The 26,552-nt window shown below is 34.9% G+C and overlaps 1 protein-coding gene across 3 annotated transcripts in view; it reads left to right on the forward strand.

Moving 5' to 3' along the window:
• The window catches only part of ANKRD13C (ankyrin repeat domain 13C), an 89,166-nt gene that overhangs the window by 26,161 nt on the left and 36,453 nt on the right, over positions 1-26,552 (forward strand). For 2 of the 3 annotated variants that reach the window (XM_073896530.1, XM_073896531.1), the window contains exons 3-8: positions 8,882-8,986; positions 14,701-14,786; positions 17,088-17,133; positions 17,615-17,650; positions 21,880-21,946; positions 25,503-25,647. In XM_073896530.1, coding sequence (XP_073752631.1) covers positions 8,882-8,986; positions 14,701-14,786; positions 17,088-17,133; positions 17,615-17,650; positions 21,880-21,946; positions 25,503-25,647 — 485 coding nt within the window. The remainder of the gene's footprint in view (positions 1-8,881; positions 8,987-14,700; positions 14,787-17,087; positions 17,134-17,614; positions 17,651-21,879; positions 21,947-25,502; positions 25,648-26,552) is intronic. The other variant, XM_025871839.2, reaches the window with a different exon arrangement.

A 26,552-nucleotide genomic window follows, 5' to 3' on the forward strand; every position in this document is an offset into this window, starting at 1 on the left:
TCTATGTGTCTGTTTTTGTGACAGTACCATACTGTTTTGATGACTGCAGCTTTGTAATATAACTTGAAGTCCAGAATTGTGATGCCTCAGCTTTGCTTTTCTTTTTCAGTGTTGCTTTGGCTATTTGGGGTCTTTTGTGGTTCCATACAGATTTTAGGATTGTTTGTTCTAGCTCTGGGAGCAGAGCTAGATACCAACTCTGCTGTTGGTATTTTGATAGGGGTTGCATTAAATGTGTAGATTGCTTTGGGCAGTATAGACATTTTAACAATATGTGTTCTTCCCATCCATGAGCATGGAATATCTTTATATTTCTTTGTGTCATCTTCAGTTTTTAGGATTGTTTGTTCTAGCTCTGTGAACAGAGCGAGATACCAACTCTGCTGTTGGTATTTTGATAGGGATTGCATTAAATGTGTAGATTGCTTTGGGCAGTATAGACATTTTAGCAATATGTGTTCTTCCCATCCATGAGCATGGAATATCTTTATATTTCTTTGTGTCATCTTCAGTTTCTTTCATAAGTGTTTTATAGTGTTCAGAGTATAGATCTTTTACCTCTTCGGTAGATTTATTCCTAGGTATCATATGATTTTTGGTGCATTGATAAATGGGATTGATGCCTCTTTTTTGTTGATTTCTCTTTTTTGTTGCTTCATTATTGGTGTATAGAAATGCAACAGATTTCTGTACATTGAATTTGTATCCCAGGCTTTACTGAATTTGTGTATCAGTTCTAGCAGTTTTTTGGTGGAGTCTTTTGGGTTTTCTGTGTAGAGTACCATGTGATCTGCAAATAGTGAAAGTTTGACTTCTTCCTTGCTGATTTTGGATGCCTTTTATTCCTTTTTGTTGTCTTATTGCTGAGGCTAAGACTTCCAGTACTGTGTTAAATAACAGTAGTGAGAGACATCCCTATCTTGTTCCTGACAGTAGAGGGAAAGCTCTCAGTTTTTCCCCATTGAAGATAATATTGGCTGTGGTTTTTTCATATATGGCCTTTATTATGTTAAGGTATGTGCCCTCTATCCCTACTCTGTTGAGGGTTTTTATCATGAATGGATGTTGTACTTTGTCAAATGTCTTTTCTGTATCTATTGAGAGGATCATATGATTCTTATCCTTTCTTTTATTAATGTGGTGTATCACATTGATAGATTTGTGAATATTGAACCACTCTTGCAGCCCAGGAATAAATCCCACTTGATCATGGTGAATGATCCTTTTAATGTACTGTTGGATTTGATTTACTAGTATTGTGTTGAGGATTTTTGCATCCATGTTCATCAGGGGTATTAGCCTGTAGTTCTCTTTTTTAATGGAGTCTTTATCTGGTTTTGGAACTGGGATAAGGCTGGCCTCATAGAATGAGTTTGAAAGTTTTTCTTCCATTTCTATTTTTTGGAGTAGTTTGAGAAGAATAGATATTAACCATTCTTTAAATGTTCAGTAGAACTCCCCTGGGAAGCCATCTGGTCCTAGACTTTTGATTACTGATTCAGTTTCTTTGCTGGTGATTGGTCTGTTCAAGTTTTCTGTTTCTTATTGCTTTAGTTTGGTAGTTTATATGTTTCTAGGAATTTATTTCTTCCAGGTTGTCTGATTTGTTGGCGTATAATTTTTCATAGTGTTCTGTTATAATTGCTTGTATTTCTGTGGTGTTGGTTGTTATATTTCCTTTCTCATTTGTGATTTTATTTATTTGGGTCCTCGCTCTTTTCTTTTTGCTAAGTCTGGCTAGGTATTTATCAATTTTATTAATTTTTTCAGAGAACCAGCTCCTGGTTTCATTGATCAGTTCTATGTTTTTAGTTTCTATATCATTTTTCTGCTCTAATCTTTATTATTTCCCTTCCTCTTCTGGCATTAGGCTTTGTTTGTTGTTCTTTTTCTAGCTCCTTTTGGTATAAGGTTAGGTTGTTTATTTGAGATTTTTCTTGCCTCTTTAGGTTAGGCCTGTATTGCTATATACTTCCCTCTTATGACTACATTTGCTCTATCCCAGTGTTTTGGACCATTGTGTTTTCAGTTTTATTTGTTTCCTTGTATTTTTTTTTTCTCCTTTAATTTTCTGGTTGACCCATTCATTCTGTAGTAGCACATTCTTTAACCTCCGTGTATTTGTGGTCTTTCCAAATTTTTACTTGTGGTGGGCTTGAAGTTTCATAGCGTTGTAGTCAGAAAAGATGCATGGTATGATCTCAGTCTTATTTATTGAAGCCTGATTTGTGACCTAGTATGTGATCTCTCCTGGAGAATGTACCATGTACACTTGAACATAATATTTTGCTACTTTAGAATGAAATGTTCTGAATATGTATCTGTTAAGTCTGTCTGGTCCAGTGTGTCATTCAAAGCCAGTGTTTCCCTGTTGATTTTCTACTTAGATGATCTGTCCCTTGATGTAAGTGGGGCGTTAAAAGTCCCCTACTATTATTACATTATTATCAATGAATTCTTTTTTTAAAAGATTTTACTTATTTATTTGACAGAGAGAAACACAGTGAGAGAGGGAACACAAGCAGGGGGAGTGGGGGAGAAGCAGGCTTCCTGCTGAGCAGGGAGCCCAATGCGGGGCTCGATCCTAGGACCCTGGGATCATGACCTGAGCCAGAGGCAGAGCTTGATGACTGAGCCACCCAGTGCCCCTCAATGAGTTCTTTTATGTTTGTTATTGTTTTATATATTTGGATGCTCCTACATTAGGGGCATTAATATTTACAGTTGTTAGGTCTTCTTGTTGGATAGTCCCCTTTATTATGATATAGTGCCCTTCTTCATCTCTTGTTACAGTCTTTGGCTTAAAATCTAGTTTGATGTAAGTATTGTTACTCTGGCTTTCTTTTAATGTCCATTTGCATGATAAATGTTTCTCTATCCTTTCACTTCCAATCTGCTGGTGTCTTTGGTCCAAAATGAGTCTCTTGTAGGCAGCATATAGATAGATCTTGTTTTTTAATCCATTCTGACACCCTGTGTCTTTTGATTGGAGCATTTAGTACAATTACATTCAGAATAATTATTGGTACATATTAGTGCCATTTTATTACTTGTTTTGTCATTTGTTCCTGGAGATTTTCTCTGTTCCTTTCTAGTCTGTCATTTTGGTCTTTCCTTCCCACTCAAAGAGTCCCCTTTAATATTTTTTGCAGGGTTGGTTTAGTGTTTGCAAAGTCCTTTAGCATTTGTTCATCTGGGGAATGCTTTATCTCTCCTATTCTGAATGATAACCTTGCTGGATAGAGTATTTGCTGCACATTTTTCCCATTCAGCATGTTGAATATATCATGCCACTGGCTTCTGGCTTCTCAGGTTTCTGTGGAGAGATCTGCTGCTAACTTATGGGCCTTCCCTTGTAGTTAGGGACTTCCTTTGTCTTGATGCTTTTAGGATTTTTTCTTTATCATTATATTTTGCAAATTTAATTGCAATATGTCTTGGTGTTGGCCTGCTTTTGTTGATTTTGTTGGGAGTTCTGTGTGCCTCCTGAATTTGGATATCTTTTTTCCCTCAGGTTAGAGAAGTTTTCAGCTCTTATCTCCTCAAATAAACCTGCTCCCTTTTCTCTCTCTTCTTCTGAGTCTCTTATGATACAAGTGTTACTACATTTGATGGAATTACTGAGTTCCCTAAGTCTACTCTCATGTTCCTTTGCTCTTTCTTTTTGTTCAACTTCATTATTTTTCATAATTCCTTTTTTTTTTTTTTTTAGATTTTATTTATTTGAGAGAGAGAGTGAGCAAGAGAGAGCACAAGCCAGTGGAGGGGCATAGGGAGTGGGAGGAGCAGACTCCCCACTGAGCAGAGAGCCCCATGTGGGACTCAATCTCAGGACCCTGGGATCATGACCTGAGCTAAAGGCAGATGCTTTTTTTTTTTTTTTTTAAGATTTTATTTATTTATTTGACAGAGAGAGAACACGAGAGCAGGAACACAAGTAGGGGGAGTGGAAGAGGGAGAAGCAGGCTTCCCGCCGAGCAGGGAGCCCGATATGGGACTCGATCCCAGGACCCTGGGATCATGACCTGAGCTGAAGGCAGACGCTTAACAACTGAGCCGCCCAGGCACCCTAAAGGCAGATGCTTAACCAACTGAGCCATCCAGGTGCCCTATTTTCCATAATTCTGTCTTCTGTTTCACTTATTCATTCCTCTGCTTCTTCCATCCTTGTCATCATTACATCCAGTCACTTTTGAATTTCAGATATTACATTTTTCTTTTCTGCCTGATTGTTTTTTAGTTCTTTTATTTCTGTGGTAAGGGTCTTCCTGATGTTTTCTATGTTTTTCTCAAGCCCGGCGAGTATTCTTATAATTGTTGCTTTAAATTCTGTATCAGGCCTATTACTTATATTTGTTTCGATTAGATCTCTGGCTGTGACCTTTTCCTGTTTTTTCTTTTGGGATGAATTCCTCCATCTTGGCATTTTGTATAGGTTTCTGTGTTCCTCTCTGTGTTAGAAAATCCTTTTATGTTTCCTGCTCCCGTGAGTAATGGCTTTATGAAGAAGAGGTCATATAATGTCCAGGGTCTGGTGCTTCAGGAAGTGCCTCTGGTGTGTGCTGCCTGCACTCTGCTGCTGCGTTTTCTCTGCCCTTTTCCTCAGGTCAGTACTCTGGAGAGGCTCTCCTTGCCTGCAGTGGACAGTGTTTGGACCTTGGCCAGAGTGTGGCAGGTTTTAACTGGGCATGCTCTGGTCTGCTTGTTAAATGAGACCTGATGCTATTTCCAGTAGAGTTGAAGCTTTGCAGAACTCTATGGTTGGTAGATGTGGTGTGTGTGTGTGGGTTTGTGCTGGTCTTCTGTGGGGAGGGGCCTGCTGTGCTGGTCATTAGGCACACTTGCCTAAGAAAAGCAGCACCAGCAGAGCGTGGTGGGGCAAGATCTGGTGTAAGCAGGTTAGGCAGCCAATCTTGGCACTGTGCTGTTTACTGAAGTTGGTTTCTGCTGAGGGGCAGGGGAGGGAAATGGCTCCAGCCAACTCCTTTGTCCCCGGAGAGGGGAGTCCATGTCTGCTGCTCTCAGGGAAGCCCTTCCAAAAAAGCAAATAATTTACCTTCATGTGTCCTAGGCATTTTTGAGATCCCGGTTTTCACACTGTCTGTCTCCAGGTTGCTTGCCTGCCTGGAGCAGCACTATGCACTTTGGGCTCTATCACAGCCAAGCCTGCTTACTTTTAAGATTTTATTTTATTTTATTTTATTTTATTTTATTTTATTTTATTTTATTTATTTATTTATTTATTTATTTATTTATTTATTTATTTATTTATTTATTTATTTAGAGAGTGTGCACACATGAATGTGGGGAGGGGCAGAGGGGATGGAGAGGTAGAGAATCTCAAGGAAACTCTCACTGAGTATAAACCTGATGCAGGGCTCAATCTCAGGACCCAGAGATCATGACCTGAGCCGAAACCACGAGTTGGATGCTTAACCAGCTGAGCCACCCAGGGGCCCCCAGGCCTGGTTACTTTTAAAACTTCAAACTTTAGGGACCCGGTGTGGCGGGGACCTGTGCTGGTCTTCTGCATAAGGGTCTTTGCTGCCCTGGAACCAATGCAGGTTTGACCTAGAAGGGCAGTGGTGCCAGCATTCAGGGGTGTGGTATTTGGAGCAAAGCAGGCTAAACAGCCAGTGTCCAGTGTCTGGGTTAGCTGCCCTCAGCAGGTGCGTCTGCACTTACACTGAGGGGCGGGGGAATGAAATGGTGCCCGTGGGCTCCTTCGTCCATGGAGAGGCAGTGCTGTCACAGATGTGCTCCAGGAAGAGTGAAGTTTCCCCCCACATGCCCTAGGTGATCCTCAGATTGTGCCGTCTTCCCAGGGGTTGCTTGCCCGCCTTCTCTCCAGTAGTAGGGCAGTACCCTCAGGTCTCTCTGCCAGCCAAGGTCAGAGACTCCAAAACTCATCTTTGAGCCCTGCTGAGTGCAAAACCTCATGAGAATCAGCCCCTCTCATTTTCCCAGCCAATGGCTTTGGGAAAGTAGTCTCCTTGTGCTTATCCCTGTGTGCTCCACTCTCTCACCTTTCTCTGTAACCAGGGCTCTCTTCCCTCCCAAGCATCCATGATCCTTTTCTCTCTCAAACGACTTCTCTGCACTTCCCACCTTCCTTGATGTGGCCTTTTCTCTCCCTCTAGTTGTGTAGTTTGTTCTGTCAGTCCTCAGGTCAAGTTCTTTGGTATTCAGAATGATTTGATGATCACAATGAACATTCTGTTACTCTCTCCCTAGGTTCAGTAGTTGTTAACATTTTATCATATTTGCTTTGTTTTTCTCTTAGTGTGGTATATATTATTTTTGCTGTATCATTTGGAAGTTCATTGTAGACATCATGACATTTTACCACCAAATACCTTAGCTTGCATCTCTAAGAATAAGGACAGTCTCTTTCATAACCACAATATCATTATCACACTTTTTTTTAAAAAAGATTTTATTTGTTTGACAGAGAGAGGGAGAGAGCACAAGCAGGGCGGAGCGGCAGACAGAGGGAGAGGGAGAGGGAGAAACAGACTCCCTGCTAAGCAGAGAGCCCAACATGGGGCTCGATCCGGGACCCTGGGATCATGACCTGAACTAAAGGCAGATGCTTAACCGACTGAGCCACCCAGGCAGCCCTATCATTATCACACTTAAGAAAATTAATAATATTGTTATAATCTCTAATATCTAATCATATTTTAATTTTTCCAGTTGTTCCAAAAATTTCTTTTATTTGTGCTTTATATTGAATCAAGAACCAGTTAAGATTTACTCATTGCATTTGGTTGTTATGTCACTTTATTTTAATCTAGAAAAGTTTTCCTGCTTGTTTTTCTTCCTTTGTATTTCACTTTTTGAATAGCATGCCCAATCAATTTGTAGAATGTCTCCCATCTCAGATTTGCCCGATTATTTTCTCATGATGTAATTTAACTTGTTCCTTATCATGTATCTTTTCTGCAAATTGAAAATTAGGTATCAAGGCTTGATTTGATTCAAGTTAAATATTTCTGGAAAGAATACTGCATAGGTGATGTTATGAACTTTATGTTACATCACATTAGAAACATATAGTGTCAAGTTATGACACTACTAATGCCACCATGTTTAGTCATTTGTTTAGGCTGATGATCTCCAGTTATCTTCACTAGAGAGGAACATTTTTCTCTTTATAATTAGTAAGTGATCTTGGGATCTTACTTTGGTATCATGTGAATATCCTGTTTTCCAGCACCATAGCATTTTACATAGTGGCTTTAGCATTCATTGAGGACATTTGCCTAAATCAGTTATCACTTTGGTGTTGTAATATACTGATTTTCAAATTCTACCATTTCTTCTACATTTATTAGCTGGCATTTTTCTGTAATTGATTGTTTTTACTTTAATGTGTTATAACTAATCATTATTCTTTTTGATGCTCAGTTTCCCAAATTTGGCCAGTAGCTGCCCATTTGGCTTGGTTCCTATGTCCTTTGGATATGACACTATTCTTAAAAAATGGCTGGCTATTACTCGAGTGGTATAGATTCATTCTATTAGTCAGTCATTCCCCCATGATGGATATTCGTTTAGTTTCCAGTACGTTTGCTATTATAAACTGCTAGAATATACATTCTTATATATATATTCTCTTTCCCTCTTTTTTTTAGGGGGGTGGAGAGGGAAAGAAGATTGGGGGGAAGGGCAGAGGGAGAGAGAATCTTAAGCAGACCACACCAGCACAGAGCCCTATGCAGGGCTTTTGATCTCACGAAATCAGGAGTTAGACGCTTAACCGACTGAGCCACCCAGGAGCCCCTCTTGTATACCTATATTGTTATATACTACTGTAGACTTTCTTAAGCACCTTTGTGAAATTTCTATATTTATTTTACTTTATTCTAATAAAACTTAGTATAGTTATTCCTAGTGCTATATGCTGGTATAGTTACTCCTTCTATAACTAGAATTACATTCTTCTTCCACCTGTGCTCAAGTACGTGACACTGTCATAACACCCTTATTTCCTTCAAAGCACTTATCATTATCTTTTTTTTTTTACTTATTAGTTTACTTATTTTCTTCTAACAAAGGATGTAAGCTCTCTGATAGCAAGATGTGTCTTCTCACTGCTTATATCAAGGACTTAGTGCTTAGAAATGGCATATAATAGGCACTTGGTAAATATTTGCTGAATGATTGATTGAATGAACCATTCATTTAGGAAATTTAGAATGGCTAAACATCCTAAATTTCCATGAGCCTCAGTTTTGATTTTTTTTTGTCTACTAATACACTTTTTATTTCTAATTTTTAAGAAGAGTAACCTCAACCTGTAGAAGAGTCTATACCGTAGACTTCTTTTGATTACCAGAAAGACTGTCCAGATTTGTCCTTGGAATCATAAACAGATTTTTTCCTCTTTTGGGTGTTTTCCTGAAGTAAAAGAATTGTAACATTTGAAAAATAAGGGTTTATGGAAAAATTACTGGTCCTTTTTTAAAGCACATTTTTTTTTCTGAAATAAATTAGGAACCTTCCATTTGATATTACATACATACAAATCCTCTTTTGAGTTTTATTAGTAGAATTTTGATGTAAATTACTCGAGGGGATCCTGCATTGGTGGAAATATTCTCAAAATACTCTTAGGAACAGTTATTAAGGAACATAGTACTTCTTTGGAGAGACACAATTTATTTTTAAGTAATAGAATGGATACTTCTTGAATCTTAGGAACTGAAATAACCTTGTTTAGATATATAGGGCTTTTAAAAATTTTTCTTTATGGTACAGTGTTTATATTATACATCTATTTATATTACATTGGTTTCTTAAATTTCTAAATGATTTTTATATCTAGAGATTCTAAAAATTGCATGATGTTTGATATTATTACCACTTTATGTTTCAGAATGTGCCCATTTACTTTTGGCTCACAATGCTCCAGTAAAGGTGAAAAATGCTCAGGGATGGAGCCCGCTGGCGGAAGCCATCAGCTATGGAGATAGACAGATGAGTAAGCAATATAAATTATTGTTTTTCATATAAACTCTAAAAATATAAAATGATGCATTTGATATAATTTTCATTTAGTGTAACTTTCCATAGTATGAAATATTTGTAGTTATTTATAAACTTATATGTGAATTATTCATGACTTAGGAACTTAGATATTGGGTAGTACACAAAAAGAATTGAGGAATCTTGTTTAAAAGTATATTGTTTGTAATTTTTTTTTCTTTTACAGTATTCTGCTCTACTGATATTCTTCCATTGTTTTATTTATTCAATATGAAGGATTTTTAAAAGCACTGGGGGAGGGGGGTGGGGGGATGGGTTAGCCTGGTGATGGGTATTAAAGAGGGCATGTACTGAATGGAGCATGGGATGTTATACGCAAACAATGCATCATGGAACACTACATCAAAAACTAATGATGTAATGTATGGTTATTAACATAACATAAAAAAAAAAGCACTGAGACCTGATTGTGCTTTCTGGCAGCTACTTAATTATATGGAACATTGATTGGAACTGAAAATAATCACAGTGTGTTATAACAGTTATCTTTTTGCTTTAATTGGTGGGAATAGGCTTTGCTGAAAGAGAGAAGCAAGACTCTTTGTTTTTGTCTTTCAGAATTTCAAAAAAAGTCACGTGTTTTCTCACAGTATACAAAGTGTTCAGTTACTCTACCTTCCCTCCTCCTATTCCTAAGTTTTCTTTTTTTTTTCAACTTCATATACAGATTTTATTTTTGTCAAGCACATCTCAATAGTTGAAAATTTTATAAAATTTAAATCTGGATGAATGAGAATATTATCTTTCTGGTAATATCTTTTTACAATTTGAGGTTGAAAATAATTAAATCTCGACTTGTGGAAGGAACAGTAAAAATTGGGCAGTTTTATTAAAGAAATGCATTAAGATTGAACACTCTTAGGATGTTACGTGGATTTAGTTCTATTTCATGCCGCAATTTGGGCTCTTATGTTTTAGCTTTATATGTAATACACACACTACATCTTTGTGGACTTTCTGCACATTTTGGGCAGCTTTTAGTGGTGAAGTTACATTTGGGCTTAGGATTTAATAAGATAAAATTATGATGATTTAACAATTATATGAGTGTGTGTGTATATATATATATTTGTGTGTGTGTGTATATATACACACACACACAAATATAGTTATTTGTATATATTTATTTGTATATATATTTGCATATATATATATACAAATATATATATATTTGTGTATACATATATATATACACACACACAGACACACACAAATACAGTTATTCATTGACAGTTGTCCTTTTTGGGCAAAATCAAGAGACTCTGAGGGTAAGAAGCCATACTAATCCTAGAATTATGTCAGGGAAGAGACAAAAAAATGTACAGATCTAACAAACAGAATAAAAGTTGCAGCAACCAGTCTAAAGGAACTTTCTCTGATGTTTCTAACCCATTAGCAGAATGGAGAGGAAACCAGATGGACTCCTGGGTTTCTGACTTACACTGAGACTTATGTAGCTTTCACTTAACTTTTATTTAGAGTCAGTGAATATTTATTGAGTTCTTACTATAAAGCATGTATGTATAGTAAGATGTGGAGATTGAAGACATGGTCTCTGCTCTTTAGGAACTTATAATCTATTGGGAAGGCCAAGAAACAGTTTTCTTGGAAAATCAGTTACTGGATTTTAATGTAAAAGATTGAGGCTCATAGTAGTTGAGATCTGCTTTTAAAGTGATTTTCTTCTATAGAGTGATGTCTTAGATACACATTCTGAATAGTATTCCATGGCCAATCATTGTATCATTATATATCCATAATTATTCAGTGCTTTTTAAAAATTATTTCCCATCACATGAAATATTTAACTGCTAACTTAAAGAATAGTAAATGTAACAACTCTTAAGCTACATATTTAGAAATATATGGATATATTTATAATGGTATTAAATGGGTCTGAAAATTACATTATTTGAAAAATCAGAGATAATCTAATACAATTATTACTGAAATATTATCTAATTAGCAAAATATAATCTGATATTATAAATTATTAGCAAAAACTGTGACCTTTTTCTTTTTTGGTCTGATTTCTGCTGATGTTTTTGTGCTACAGAACAGTGAGATGATACTATATTTTTCAGAGACTATTTAGAATTATTTCACTTGGTGTGAGGTCAGCCTGGTTGGCTTAGTCAGAAATGCATGTAACTCTTGATCTCAGGGTCATTAGTTCGAGCCCCAAGTTGTGTGTAGAGATTACTAAAAATGAACCTTAAAAAAAAAAAAAGAATTATTTCACTTTAGAGTTAATAAAATTTCAAGATTATGTTGCTTTTCTGCCTTATGATGGTTACATGGTGAACAGTGATCATCAGCCCAGGTCAGTATCAGAGAGGTATCAGTCTGGGATTTAATTAATTTGATGTTAGATTTGTTGAGTTTGAATTATTTATGGTATGTCCACAGAACCATCTCAGTAAAAAGTGGGAAATAATTATTCTGAAGCATAGAAGGAAGTGGAAGGCAGAAAATACATATTTAAGTGATTCTTGGAGCAGGAGGGATAGTTCCAAAGGTTTTAGGTGCAACTAACTGAATAGTTTAAAAAAAGTACTTTGTTGGGCGCCTGGGTGGCTCAGTCGTTAAGTATCTGCCTTCAGCTCAGGTCATGATTCCAGGGGGCCTGGGTGGCTCAGTCATTAAGCGTCTGCCTTCGGCTCAGGTCATGATCCCAGGGTTCTGGGATCGAGCCCCACATCGGGCTCCCTGCTCAGCGGGCAGCCTGCTTCTCCCTCTACCACTCCCTCTGCTTGTGTTCCTGTTCTCGCTATCTCTCTCTGTCAAATAAATAAATAAAAACTTTTTTTTTTTTAAATAAGTTTTTTTTTTTTTAAGATTTTTTACTTATTTATTTGAGAGGCAGAATGAGATAGAGAGAGAGCATGAGAGGGGAGAGGGTCAGAGGGAGAAGCAGACTCCCTGCTGAGCAGGGAGCCCGATGTGGGACTCGATCCCGGGACTCCAAGATCATGACCTGAGCCGAAGGCAGTCGCTTAACCAACTGAGCCACCCAGGTGCCCTAAATAAATAAAAACTTTAAAAAAAAAAAAAGTACTTTGTATGGGAAAAGAAAGAAGGAAAGTTAAATAAGTTGTGGTTTATTGGAGTTCTTCATTTGAGTCTTTGTATGAATTCTAATACCATCCAAATCCTGCAAAGCTAATTTTATCCTTATTATCAGTCATTGTTATGTGTTTCTTAACAGTATGGGAGTACAAATCCTGATTCCACAAAAACATATTGATGATTTTGTATAATTGCATTCTGAATGTTTGTTTCTGTTTCTGTAAGAAAATTTGAGTTGTGGGCGCCTGGGTGGCTCAGTTGGTTAAGCGACTGCCTTCGGCTCAGGTCATGATCCTGGAGTCCCGGGATCGAGTCCCGCATCGGGCTCCCCGCTCAGTGGGGAGTCTGCTTCTCCCTCTGACCCTCTTCCCTCTCGTGCTCTCTATCTCTCATTCTCTCTCTCTCAAATAAATAAACAAAATTTAAAAAAAAAAAAAAAAAAGAAAATTTGAGTTGATGTTATTTTTTAATGTAATGTAAATCTCTTTGTCACTATCTTTTTATAAGGTTTGGCCATTCTAATGTAATTGTTATTTACTGCATGTGTTCAATTTTAGTATATTTACCTGGTGAAAAATATGACTTCTGCTTTTCATTAAGATATCTTTTCTATTTATGAATTGAAATCTTTTCATTCCTTACATTCACAGAGGTTTGTTTGAATTTGAAGGCAAATTGCCTTCCTTGAAGGCAAGGAAGATTTATTAAAATACTTGAGCGTATAGTGGAGAAGAATTATAAAAAGAATTCTACTACATTTGGGTAATATAGCTTTGATATTAAGTTAAGTTATAACAAACATGAGGTTAGCCAGATTCATGTAAATTTGAATCTGGAAAGAACTTTAATGATTATCCAGGTCATTAGTTCTCAGGCTATTTGGATTTCACAGACCAGAAAAAAATTGTATTTGAGGATTGATGTAGAGTAGCTAACGTTTCATTTTAGCACGTAAAAACTTTAAAAAAGTTAATTACTTTCTTCTGCGAACACCATTTCATTAAAAGAAGACATTTTGAAACCAAAATACCAGAAAGAATAGTCCTTAATTGAAAAAAGTATATAATTTACAAATAAAAAAGAAACCCCAACCTGGTTCCCAATTTTTTCATTTTACTGCATATCACTGGGAACTTGAACAGTTGGGCGCTGAAATGTAGACTTGTATTTGGAAACTATTGACCTAGGTCATAAAGCTAGTTGTAGGACTGTATGATGAGATGAGGTCCCACACCTTGGCTTCTAGGTCTCATCTCAGCCTCTTCTGTTGTTCCAGAAGACCATGAGTAATTTAAATTTGCTCTTTGATTTTTTACTTTTTGAGATACAGTTATGGTTATGGTTAGAACTGTGGTTCAAAGTAAGAATAGATTCCACTGTTTTTCAGTTTATTCTCTGGGCTTTTCTTAATTTGGCCATTGTACACAAAACAGATCTGGTCCAAGCTTTCACTGCTGTCTTCTTCTTTTTTTTTTTTTACCTTTTGCTTCTGTATTCCACATAAGGCTTTAAGTAGTTTATAAGAATGCATATTATAAAATAGTAAAAATAATAGTATTAGTATTTTAATGTATATGAATATATATATATAGATACACACACACACATAAGTATGTATGTATGTGAAAAATATGTCAGGACTAGGAGGAAGTCAGCATGTAGTGATGTACATATTTTTCCCCCAGTGCATATTTTCTGTCTTCTTATCTTTTGTTGGGCTTATTTCATTTGAGTCTAATATTTTCCCTTATTTCAATAAATGTTAGGGACTGATTTTTGGTAGTCAATTTTAGACCTTTATTCTAATAGGTAAAAATTATATTAATTGCAGGCACAGTAGTAAGCAATTTATATTGAGTCTTTACAGAAATTCCATATAGATTTTACTTTATTTTTACCTGACAAATGAAAAAAAGAAACAAATTTAGGGAAATTAAGTAACTTGTCCATTTACATGTAGCTAGTAATTAGTAAAGCTATGGTTTGCACTTAGGCAATATGTCTAAATCTCAGTCTGAATATTGAGAAAGCACTATGGAGGGCTTCGGATTTTATTAGATTCAGAAGTTCTTTTCATGGGTAAAAGAGGATTTGTTTTTGTATTTTTTCTGCTATGTGGTGGTCTTTGAGAGGGAGAAAAGAACAGATACACCCAGTAACAATTACAAATAATTACATTTTTATAAAAGTAATATCCAATGGGATTTTTGAGATCTGTCTTTGAGATCTTTTAGATCAGTGTTACAACAGGACATTGAATCATCTGACTGAGATTGGTTAATCTTGGCTCACTCAGGTACATCCTCTCTGATAATTAAAAACTTGGAAAACTAGTGTGAATATAAGTTCATGTTGAGATATCTCTTCTCAATTTTCCTTGGGAGTTCATAACAGTTTTATTAAACTTATTAACTTATTTATAATGTTTATATCGATATATGTCTTTGTATAATAAACTAGTGGTGTTTTCTAACATGGCAAAAAAGGGGTTTTTTTGTATAAATTTTTTAAATTGAGCTATAATTGACAATCTAGCATGGTGAAATTTATTAAATTTTTTTTTTTTAAATTTAACTTCAGTTATGGCTCTTTTAAGGAAGCTTAAGCAGCAATCCAGGGAAAGTGTTGAAGAAAAACGACCTCGATTATTAAAAGCCCTAAAAGAGGTAGGCCTTATCTCTTTGCCAGTCTTGTACCTAAAGAGTAATTATAAGTTTACTTTTAAGCATTTTTTTTTTCATTTTACTTGTTAATGTTAATGTTAAAATAATACCTTAAAAGTTTGTGGGGTTATTTCAGTGTGCCCAGATATTATTTTTTGGTCCCCTGTAATAACAAACCAATTTGTCAGACAATAAATATTTCAAAAAGTATGTAATCTTATTTCTAATCATCTTATTCTTTTTTTTAAATTTTATTTTATTATGTTATGTTAATCACCATACATTACATCAGTAGTTTTTGATGTAGTGTGCCATGATTCACTGTTTGCGTATAACACCCAGTGCTCCATTCAGTACATGCCCTCTTTAATATCCATCACCAGGCTGACCCATCCCCCCATCACCCTCCCCTCTAGAACCCTCAGTTTGTTTCTCAGAGTGCATAGTCTCCCATGGTTCGTCTCCCCCTTCGATTTCCCCTCCTTCATTTTTCCCTTCCTACTATCATCTTCTTCTTTTTTTTTTTTTTTAACATATAATGTTTTATTTGTTTCAGAGGTACAGGTCTGTGATTCATCAGTCTTACACAATTCACAGCCCTCACCATAGCACATACCCTCCCCAATGTCTATCACCCAGTCACCCCATCCCTCCCACCCCCTACCACTCCAGCAACCCTCAGTTTGTTTCCTGAGATTAAGAATTCCTCATATTAGTGAGATCACATGATACATGTCTTTCTCTGATTGACTTATTTCGCTTAGCATAATACCCTCTAGTTCCATCCACATCGTTACAAATGGCAAGATTTTTTTTTGATGGCTGCATAATATTCCGTTGTGTGTGTATATATATATATATATATATATATATATATATGCCACATCTTCTTTATCCATTCGTCTGTTGATGGACATATTGGCTCTTTCCATAGTTTGGCTGTTGTGGACATTGCAGCTATAAATATTGGGGTGCACGTACCCCCTTCAGATCACTACATTTGAATCTTTGGGGTAAATACCCTGTAGTACAATTGCTAGGTCATACGGTGGCTCTATGTTCAACTTTTTGAGGAACCTCCATACTGTTTTCCAGAGTGGCTGCACCAGTTTGCATTCCCACCAACAGTGTAGGAGGGTTCCCCTTTCTTTGCATCCTCACCAACATCTGTCATTTCCTGACTCGTTAATTTTAGCATTTTTTAAGTGTAGTCTAATCGCTTGATTATTAAGTCGAGAAATGGTAAAAATCCTGTTTGAATTAAGCAATAATGATAAAACAAAATACCCTGATTATAATAGATAAATTTAGTCCTATGGAAGCACCATTTACTTAGAACTAGGAAAGCAGATAAAGAATTACTGTTTTCAATCAATAAGATAAGAGCTCTAAGAGAAAAGGAGGTAGATTGTAACTAAAGGCAATACTTTTCCTTTGTACTTTGGATTGGAAGATTCCCTAAGAGCTGAAGCCACTATCTGCTCCAGGAACAGCATTTTTTTTATATAACAAAACTCTTTTTGTCTATCCTACATCATGGTGGTAAGAGCTGGGTGTGCTGACACAGAAAGGAAGAGAGCTTTGTTTTCTCTTATTTTTGTCCAGTGTATTTTTGATGTTTGAAAGAACTGTGGAACATAGACCTATACCTGTCATGTTAACTGTGTCTCCTCTGAAGTATGCTTTTTTGGTTTTATATCTCAAGAGATATTTTTTAGAATATTTGATCACAGTAGTTTCCTTAACAGTTATAGGCTTTGCTGTCTAGCTTCTAATTTGTGAAATACAAACTTACATCTCTTATGATGCAATTTCATATTTCAGATTTGTTATCACTTTATAGAAAAAAGTTTCTATTTCAGAGTGTCATTTTCTTAGTCCATTATGAGGCTTCACAAATAGTCATTTTGGAAGTTAAATTTTATAACACACCTAAAGTTATTAGGTATTTTTACAGTTATAGTTATTGTTATTTTGGTTATGCTGAGAAATGAACTATTTATTGATACCAGTTTAAATGCCTGTCAGTTTCAGGTATGTTTCAATGTGGTTAAAATAGCTTTGTAAAATCTACAGTTGGTGCATATTTTCCTTTGTAGATAAGTATAATAATGTGTGCTGTTGTAATGTTTTATTTTAAGTAATTTAACCGTATTTTTTCCCTCCCGTTCCAAAAATTGAAACTACTTTTTCTTGTCTATAGACTTTTAGTGATAATAGATTTTTTTAAAAAAGCAAAATATTCAACAGATATAAGAGCTGTTAAACTAAGGTGCATTCAGTAATTTGTATTTTGTTTCTCAGCTAGGTGACTTTTATCTGGAACTTCACTGGGATTTTCAAAGCTGGGGTAAGAGTGTGCTATGTTTTACTGTAAAATATGTACACATGCACAAATGCCAGTCAAAAATAGCTATTATATTGAAATGTTAGCAAATTTGATACTTGCTGTAAGGAAAATTAAATATATTTCATCACATTGAATGTAATGGTAATAAAGCTAACCTAATTAGTACTTTCAAAAGTCTTATTTTTAAGATTGAAAATTATCTTTTTTTTAGCAAAATGAAGGCTTGAATATTGTAATAAATACAAGGAATTCTCAAAGGGAAGAGAATAATTATAGGGTTATTAGATTACTGAATTTAAGGAGGTTCAAATATAATACTTAGATCCCTGAATGACAAGAATTCAGTTAACATTATTTGATTTTGCATATTTTGTCATCTTTCAATCATTTTTGCCACTTTTATTATATACTATATAGCTATTTCTTAACATACTGTTTGGTTGCACACTGTTTCAATTATTTATAAAACCTTAATCCCTAGATATTTTGCAGTCATTTAATGATTTATCTCGACAAGGTAAGTTTCCCTGCTCCCTATTTTAAACCTCAGTCCATTTAGGGAGAAAACCTTCATGTCTAGATAGGAGTTTGATCCTAGTTACCTTTACTAATTAAGCAACTACTAAAACAACTAAATTTGGATTTTTTTTGAAGACTTAAAAACAATGTAGTCTATATATAGGCTTGGATATGATGAGCTTACATGCGTTTTTTAAAGCATCTGAATTAATTTCTGTGATATAAAGATATTTGAATGCTCAGTGATATTTATCCCCAAAATAATCATCAAACTAATCAGATATTGACAACTATAAAAATCACTGTTACTGTTCATGTGGATGCTTTCAAACCCTTTTCAAAGTTTATACAAGTGTTATGCGTGTATATACACACAGATACATATATGTGTATATATCCTCAGAATTATTTTTTAATGGGATCATGCCATTATATCATCATGCAGTTTGTCATTTTTGCATAATGTATCATGGGCATCTTTCCATATTAGTTCATGAGGAAGTACTTTATTTTAACAATTACATAATAATGTATAGCATGAACGAATAAGATTTTTGTAGTGTGTTTAATCTCAAATGTAAAGTTTTGATTTCTAATGTAATCAGTTTTTTCCAACATTGTTACAACACTAGCTTGTTAGGTCAGTTTTGGCTCCATCAAAATCACACATGATTTTTTTACTCTGTAGGCCTACCTTGCCTTTATGCTTTATATATCATTGAGTCCAGGTGTTTTAGAACACTGAGAGAAAAAGAGGTTTGTGATATCTTTGTAAAATAAAAGAACTCCAAGTCAGATTGGTGTAAAGCCTAATACTATTTTTTTTTACCTATTTTTCTTTTTTTCCATCTGTAAAAACCCCAGGCCTGCTTGGCAATCTTATATTCAAGGTAGTCCCTTGAGTATATTGGCTCTAACTGATTCTCAAGAAATTGTTAGTGGTTTAAATTCTAAAATAGTCAATTTATCTTGCTGAGCAAATGTCTTAAAGTATTTTAAAAGTAACATTTCAATTATATGAAGAAACAAAAATGGATGTAATCACAGCTGAAATTGTACATATATCTGTAGTTATAAACATTATAAATGTTGCATAATCAAATTCATGACATAACCACGTGGTATTTGTTGAAAATATTGCTTCTTTGGGAACTTGACTTTGATGCAGAAAAGTTAGCACATCTGTTTCATTCTTGATAAAGGATTTTACTGATTTCATGTCAAAACTACTAGCACCTAATGGTTAGATGCCATGTGTTATTCTAAAAACTAAGCTCATTGACTAGATTTAATTTAGACACTTTGGATTAAAAAAACACAGGATAATCCCTGTTGTTAGATTTGATTAGTAAGCTTTTTTCTAGAGTTAGGCATGTTTCTTTCCATTGTCAAAACCCCTAATATTGGGGCACCTGGCTGGCTCATTCGGTAGAACATACGACTCTTGATCTCAGGGTTGTGAGTTTAAGTCCCATGATGGGTATTGGAGCCTACTTTAAAAAAAAAAAAAAGAAGGAAGAACTTATAAATTCCCTTTGCAAACATAAAATGCTAAATAAACATGACACTTTGTTTAAAAAATGACCCTGATATTAAAAAATTAAAGGGCAACCCAGAAATAAGGGGAAGTTAGGAAATACTGAGACCCAGGATTAGGTTTAATTAGAGGTAGTGGAGCATGCACATTCTTTCTCATAGTGTTATATTTAGTGCTTGGCTGAAAATAGCCTCAGACTTGGTTAATAGCAAGTAAACGAAACTATTCCAGCTTAGGTCTTTAGATACAGAAAAGCTTTAAATTGGAATTAAAAGTACTGGCTCCTCTATGATGTGGCAAATCACATATCTTTCCTGAGGCTCAGTGTCTTCCTTTTTAAATGGGGATAATAACTGCCCCAATTATTGCAAGCTTTTGTTTTGATGTGGATGAAATGAAACTATGTTTTTGAAGGACGCCCTTTATATCCTTACTGTGAAAGCATTAATTTATAATATCATAATAATCATGACTTCAAATTTAGCTTTGTGTAAATAGCACATTTAAACAGAAAAACTAATAGTCTTTTAAAGTTTCTTTATCTCATAATCTACAGAATATCCATTCTGTATTTGAGACTATTATTTGTGTATTGTGGATGGAAAACTTTAGGTTTAGAAACTGTTCTTAAGATCAAGGTGTAAATGACAGCAAAACCAAAATTAAAATGTAGAGACTCTTCTTTTTTCAGTTCAGGGAATTATGCTACTTTTGTAGTGCTGTGTTAAACTCTCAGATTATCGTGAGATAACTTAAGATATAGAGAACCTGATTGTTCAGTTTATATGAGGGAGGAAAAAATCATCACAGAATTGGGAAAATGCAAATTGCTCCATTTTTGGAATGTATTAAAATCTAGAAGAAAGCTTTTTTTTTTTGTCTATGATACTCCTTTTTTCCTTTTTATTAGCTTTTGCTTCTCAATCTCTGTATTTCTCTCTTCCTGCATGTCTGATTTTTGATAAATAAGTATTGATATATAATTCTAAATTTTGTTATTGCAGGTTACCATACTACTTCAAAAGATGCAATAAATTAAGTTAAATTAACAAATTAGAGTGCTGTCTTTTAATTATCTTTTTCATGCTCTACTAAATACTTAAGGACAGGAAAACTAGATCTTGATTAAAGAGCATTAAAGAAGTGCTTTGATCATTTATATAAGATAAATGCTGTTACTGCTGTTCTCAACTTCTGTTGTTTCATATAAGGAAAAATTTTTATCAGATAATAGTTACTGAGCCATCAGAAAGAATGAAACCTTGGCATCTGCAACGACGTGGATGGAAAGACAAATACTGTATGATTTCACTCATATGTGGAATTTAAGAAACAAAACAGATGAACATAGGAGAAGGGAAGGAAAAATAAGATGAAAATTGAGAGGGAGGCAAATCATAAGAGATAGTGAACTCTAGGAAAGAAATTGAGGGTTGCTGGAGGGGAGTTGGGTATGGGGAAGGGATAATTCGGTGATGGGCATTAGGGAAGGCGCTTGATGTAATGAGCATTGTATATATGCAGCTGATAAATGGACTGAATTCTACCTCTGAAAATAATTTAAAAAAAAAGAAAATGACTTCTTATATTTTTTGACTAGGGTAACTGTTAGTTGATATTCCCTTTGGGCAGTAACTTTTCTTATTTTTGTACAATAAAATGTCTAGAAAACTGTCTTTAATGCTGAAAATCATTTTGGATTATATGACCTCTAAGAATTTAAAAAAGACATTGATATATTAATATACCTTTTATGTTAATTAGGGAATATTGATGCTTTTTAAAAAGTTAACTAAAAAACTAGCCTTTAATTTCTCTGAAGTTTTTGTTTCTTTCTAATCAAGGTTGAGTTATCACTCCTTTTTATAACACTGAGTTTTGTAAAATATGCATGTAGTATATCTTATACACACACATATTCTTATGTACATATGTATATGTGATGTGATCTTGATTTCAAGTATTTTGGGCTTCACATTTTTTCTTTTTCTTCTTTTGTATGTGGTAGCTTTTTGTAGCCTGTATGCAGATTTATTCATCAGTAGAGTAACTTGTATTTCCCAAAACATAGCAGATAATAAATCATAAAAAATTTCAGAATATGCTTGTGTTATGAATGTGGACAACACTGGATGTAGAAATCTGTAGGTAAATGGTGTGATTCCATTTCACAGATTTTGAAACTGAGGTAGAGTGAGTTTAACCAAGGTCACATATTTGGAATTCAAACTCAAATTAGACTATTAGCTCTAAAAATGTTTTTTTTTAATACGCATTACTTTCCTACTATTTAATGAGGTTATATTTAAAGGATCAGAAAGGATCCAGGTTCATCGGGTTACCCATTCAGGATGGTTTAGTTGTCATAAGGCACTTTTCTCCTCTATAATAATGTACTACAATATGTACCCAAGAGTGGCACTCTATTGACTCTGCTATTCATGTGTGTGTTTGTGGGTGGGTGGGTGGGTGGGCAGAGTGGTGAACTATATAGCAATTACAGTTAAATAGTAGATATTTAAAGTTGCTCAGAATTGCTTTAGATGTCATTTTTAAGTGGAAAAATACTATTTTAAAGGAAATTATTAAAATTAATAAAATGTTTAAGTTACTCTTTTTCTAATTAAGAAATTTGTAATATCTCAGAACTTTAGGTAGTTATTTTTTATCTTTTCTTTTAAAAAATACAGTGCCTTTACTTTCCCGAATTCTGCCTTCTGATGCATGTAAAATATACAAACAAGGTATCAATATCAGGTAAGGTGATTTGATTTTTTTCTGAGTAACAGAAAATTGAGATATAGAGGAAGCTTTTCTTTCTATATTAATAGGTTACATTTAGATGTATTATTTTATAACTTAAACATGCTGTAATATATTCACAATATTTTATCTTATTTGAGACATCCTATAAAGGAACCAAAGATAAAATCTTGACTAAATCAAAGGTATTAATTCTTATTCGACTGCAGACTAGAAGGCAAACAGAGTGAAGATCACAAAGGTCTTAAAATGAGAGGATTTAAGATGATTATCTCTCTGATCCTGACTTTTTAAGGAATAGGGAGACACATAAGGAAGACCCAATTCTTGTCCTTTTTTCTCCATCCGTCTCATATGCCTCCCTCCATTGTCTATCCATGCATCTATCTAATCATCTGTTCCGTCTAGTGAACACTCTAAGGCTAATTTTAATTTAATTTTTGTTTTGTTTTGTTTTAATTTTGTTTTTTTTTCTTTTTAAAATTAAGATTGATTTTTGGATCTGATGGGTATTTACTCATTTCAGAATTTTACTTTTATCATTCTTTATATCTTAAACTTTATATTAATATAGGTGTATTTATAAATTATGCATATGTAAGATGTATATAATATTAGTGAATATGCCACCTTTTATATGTATATTAGTATATTTATAAATTATATATATATCAATAATTTTATAAATCTATATCTCCCCATATCTCCAGGATATTAATTTGGACATGTAAGGGTCTAGAACTGGAAATATCTTGAGATGATTTCGTAAAAACTCTTTGTTTTATAGATGAGAAAATTTAGAGAGGTAAAGTGATTTTTGTAAGAGCATATTGTGAATTAATGGCTGGGCCAGGACCTCTGATTTCCTGTTTGTTCTCACCATGTCACAAAGCGGAAATTTTAGAAAGTCAGCTCTGAGATTTATTATGAGTTATGTTGAGTTATAGTGAAGAGGTAATCTTTAGTTGAAAGTAAGTTCTAGGGTAATTGTTCTCAAGCAGTAGAATTTGATTAAGGTAGAAGTTTCTGGTTTTTGTTTTTAAAAAATAACCTCTTCACATGTTTCTAATTATGGAAGTGCTTATGTATTTTAAATTCATGGTTAGATTCATTATAGAAACCTTGCAAAATACAGAAAAATATAGAAGAAAAACTAGGAAAGGATTTGATAATGATGTAGATTTATTTCTGCAGCCTATTAACATTATATTATGATTTCATAAAAAATTATTCATCAGTTTAACAACGTTTAGGTGCTTGCCAAAGGTAGTGGATAACTTGGGAGAATATTACTATTTTCCGTATCTACTTTAAAAAAAAGGTTAGTTTTAGTTCTGTTTGAGTCTTAGGTTTAGGAAAAGAAGAATCTTCTTTTAAAAAATTATTTCACATTTATATATGACTTTTAAAAGTAAATGATATGAATATTACATAATAAATATAGATAATAAAACCACAAAATGGCTAAAATAGAGACATAAGAATAAGAACCTGAGGGAGAATAATTGTGTCCGAGAATATAGAGTAAGGGGAAGCTACTATAATTTAGCAAGACACTTAGACCTGGGACTTACAAGCAGCTGAAGCAGCTGAGGATAGAGGAGAAATGTGATAGGTTCTAAAGCTCTCGTTACCAAAGTTTACCAGATTAATGGAGAGGCTGGGTTTTAGGATGTATGGCAAAGGGTTTTTTTGCATAGATGAGAAGAATCTAATGAAAAAAAAATCCATTAACATTAAATAACCTTCAAATGTAAATATCATGAGACAATTAGTTTTTTTAAAACATCACTTCAAATGAAACTGATTTTTAAAATATGTTCAAAGAAATCTTTAAAGTTTACTTTTATTTCATGACAGCCATGTGATCATTTAAAATATCTTCTCTGGTGTCAAGGAGAAATGAATAGTTTAGTGGAAATGGAGACAGGAGGAGATTGTTCTGTTTCATTCCCTCTTTTATGTGGGGTGTGGAGTTCCCTGGTAGCTGAAGCTTGAAGTCCAAATAGACCACTTACATAAAATGATCTGTTCCTTTTTGATACTATCAGTAGCCTACATCTTACAGAGGGTAGGGGATGAGCCTCTTTTGCTGGCATTATTTTCTCTTATTCCACATATACAGGTTTAGTAGTACAGGCACTGGTAGTACAGTAGCAGACCCCTGGAGGTGGACCAGGAGTTAGAATTCAGCTATAAAGCAGCAGGCAGGATTCACCCCTACAGGAGTTGGTGACTTGCTTTTTTTAGGGCTTCTTGATTTCATTCTGTGGGGGTGTATACATTTTATATGGCTCAGAAAGGAGGCCCTTGTACATAAGGTAACCTTACTTCCCTGTTTGCTCTTGGTTCCTCCCTGTTGTCCTGGCAAAATTTTAATGGTATTACCTTCGCTTTTAAAAGGTACTAGTTTTGTTGATAAATTGTATGTAACCCCAGTTACTCTTTTGATGCAGCATATAAAATATATTCCAGTTCTCAGATTTTTCTGTGTAGGGAAACCAAGAATGCTCATTTCCTTTGCCTAGTCTGGGATGAGAATTGAATAACTTAATGAAGTAATGAATTCTTAAAAACTCAGTAGCTAGGGTTTGTGGTCAGCAGCTCTTAACAGCTGTGTTAACCCATTTTTTAAATTAAGTACTGTGTTTTGAGCAGCCAGTAAGAGAGATCCTAATGTGATCTCCTGTAAAGCCTAGTGAAAGATTGAAGCACTTTGGGGTGCTTGTGAAGTTTTCCATTCTACTATGTCCCTAAATTCAGCAAGCAGTGGTTTGTGGAATTTAGTTGAGACCAATCCACTGGGCTAGACCATGCCAGGCCTTGGTTACCAAAGAGTACCTTAAACACACAAGTGTGTGAGTCCATGAATCTTTGGCACATGAATGATCCATAAGGTTTTTAGGCTATGGAGATGATGGGAAAGAGACTGCTAATCTGAACCTGGGAAGTCAAACAGAAAGGACAAGAATTTGGAGTAAGTTAAATGATTTATCTAGTTGAAGGATGAAGCAAGGTTTGGTATCTGTTGGCTAGGCCTAAGGCATAGATGTAGATCAAAAGAGCAAGACTGGACACATAGTCTTTCATCTGAGAATGTGGTCCATCCATTGCTGTACCCTCCTTATATACTCTGCTGAGCTAGCAACATGGTCTTACTGGGATCAAAGAATGTTAGACAAGTCTGGTTTCCTTTAATGCCCTGCACAGTTGAAGTAACTTTGATGGAGTCACTGCAGCAAGGGCAATGATAGGGAACCAAGGTATAGTTAGGGAAATATTTGAACAATGTGGAAACAATCTTTTCCTTGTTGGATTAATTAAGTATATATTCAGGAAATGAAATATAGGAAAAGTGGAATATACATTTAAATATTCTTTCAGTATTTTTAAATAAAATACTTTAGCTTTTACTATAAGTTTGACTTTGAAATATGGTGTTAGCATCATGGTTTGAATTTAGAAGCAACAAATCTTGTTTAAGTATTTAATTGTGGAGTTTTATCAAAATTTTATTTGTCAGGATTTCTTATCTACCCATCTTTCACAGGCTTGACACTACTCTCATAGACTTTACTGACATGAAGTGCCAGCGAGGGGATTTAAGCTTCATTTTCAATGGGGATGCGGCACCCTCTGAATCTTTTGTAGTATTAGACAATGAACAAAAAGTTTATCAGCGAATACACCATGAGGTGAGCATGTCGTCTTATCAGTATTTCTCTAAATGGTTTTTTAAAAAATGTCTATGTATGTAACCAAGCCTCAGTGTAATTGTTTGAAAAGGCATATAGTATAGGTGAGCTGGTTCATTCCCAGTGCTTTCATTTCTTTACTTCCAGCTTTAAGTTGTTGTTGTTGTTGTTATTGTTGTTTTAATATTCTGGTCTTTATCCTGAGCATTCCATTTAGACCGTTTGCTCATAATTCACTGATGATCTCCTAGTTAACTCCAACTTCTTTTAGTTCTCATTTGTAATTCTGATTTGTTGAACCTGTGCTGGCCCTTTTACCATTTATTATTTTGCTGCCTTAGCTTCTTTTAATGTTGGCTGACCATCTCCATCTCCTTAATAGCAACATCTCTTTGGCTGTCTGTACTCTTTTTTTGTACTCTTTTACTGTCCTTAACTCTTTGGCTACTTTTCTCTATCTTTTCCCTCTTAGAATACAAAAGTATCTTCCTTCTGTCACATCATATCTCCCTGTTGGTATTGCCTCTACAGCCACCATTGAAAAATCATTTATCCTTTGTTCCATGAATGTCCCTTTCCCTGCTATAAACCAAAGAAAAAGTTTTCCCTGTATCTGTATATCATTGATAGCCTTAGAAATGTTTTTAAATCAACATTTTATTTTGCCACTGTTGCTTTTCTTTTTTCTTCTCTTCATTCCCTTCCCTTCCCTTTCCTCTTCCTTCTTCCCTCCCTCCCCTCCCCTCCCCTTCCTTCTTCCCTCCCTCCTCTCCCCTCCCCTTCCTTCTTCCCTCCCCTCCCCTCCCCTCCCCTCCCCTCCCCTCTCCTCCCCTCCCCTCCCCTCTCCTCCTCTCCCCTCCCCCCCTCCCCTCTCCTCTCCTCTCCTCCCCTCCCCTCTCCTCCCC

Source organism: Callorhinus ursinus, unplaced genomic scaffold, assembly GCF_003265705.2.
Source record: "Callorhinus ursinus isolate GAN/ISIS: 27379988/994484 unplaced genomic scaffold, GSC_fseal_2.0 scaffold9, whole genome shotgun sequence".
Classification (NCBI taxonomy): domain Eukaryota; kingdom Metazoa; phylum Chordata; class Mammalia; order Carnivora; family Otariidae; genus Callorhinus; species Callorhinus ursinus.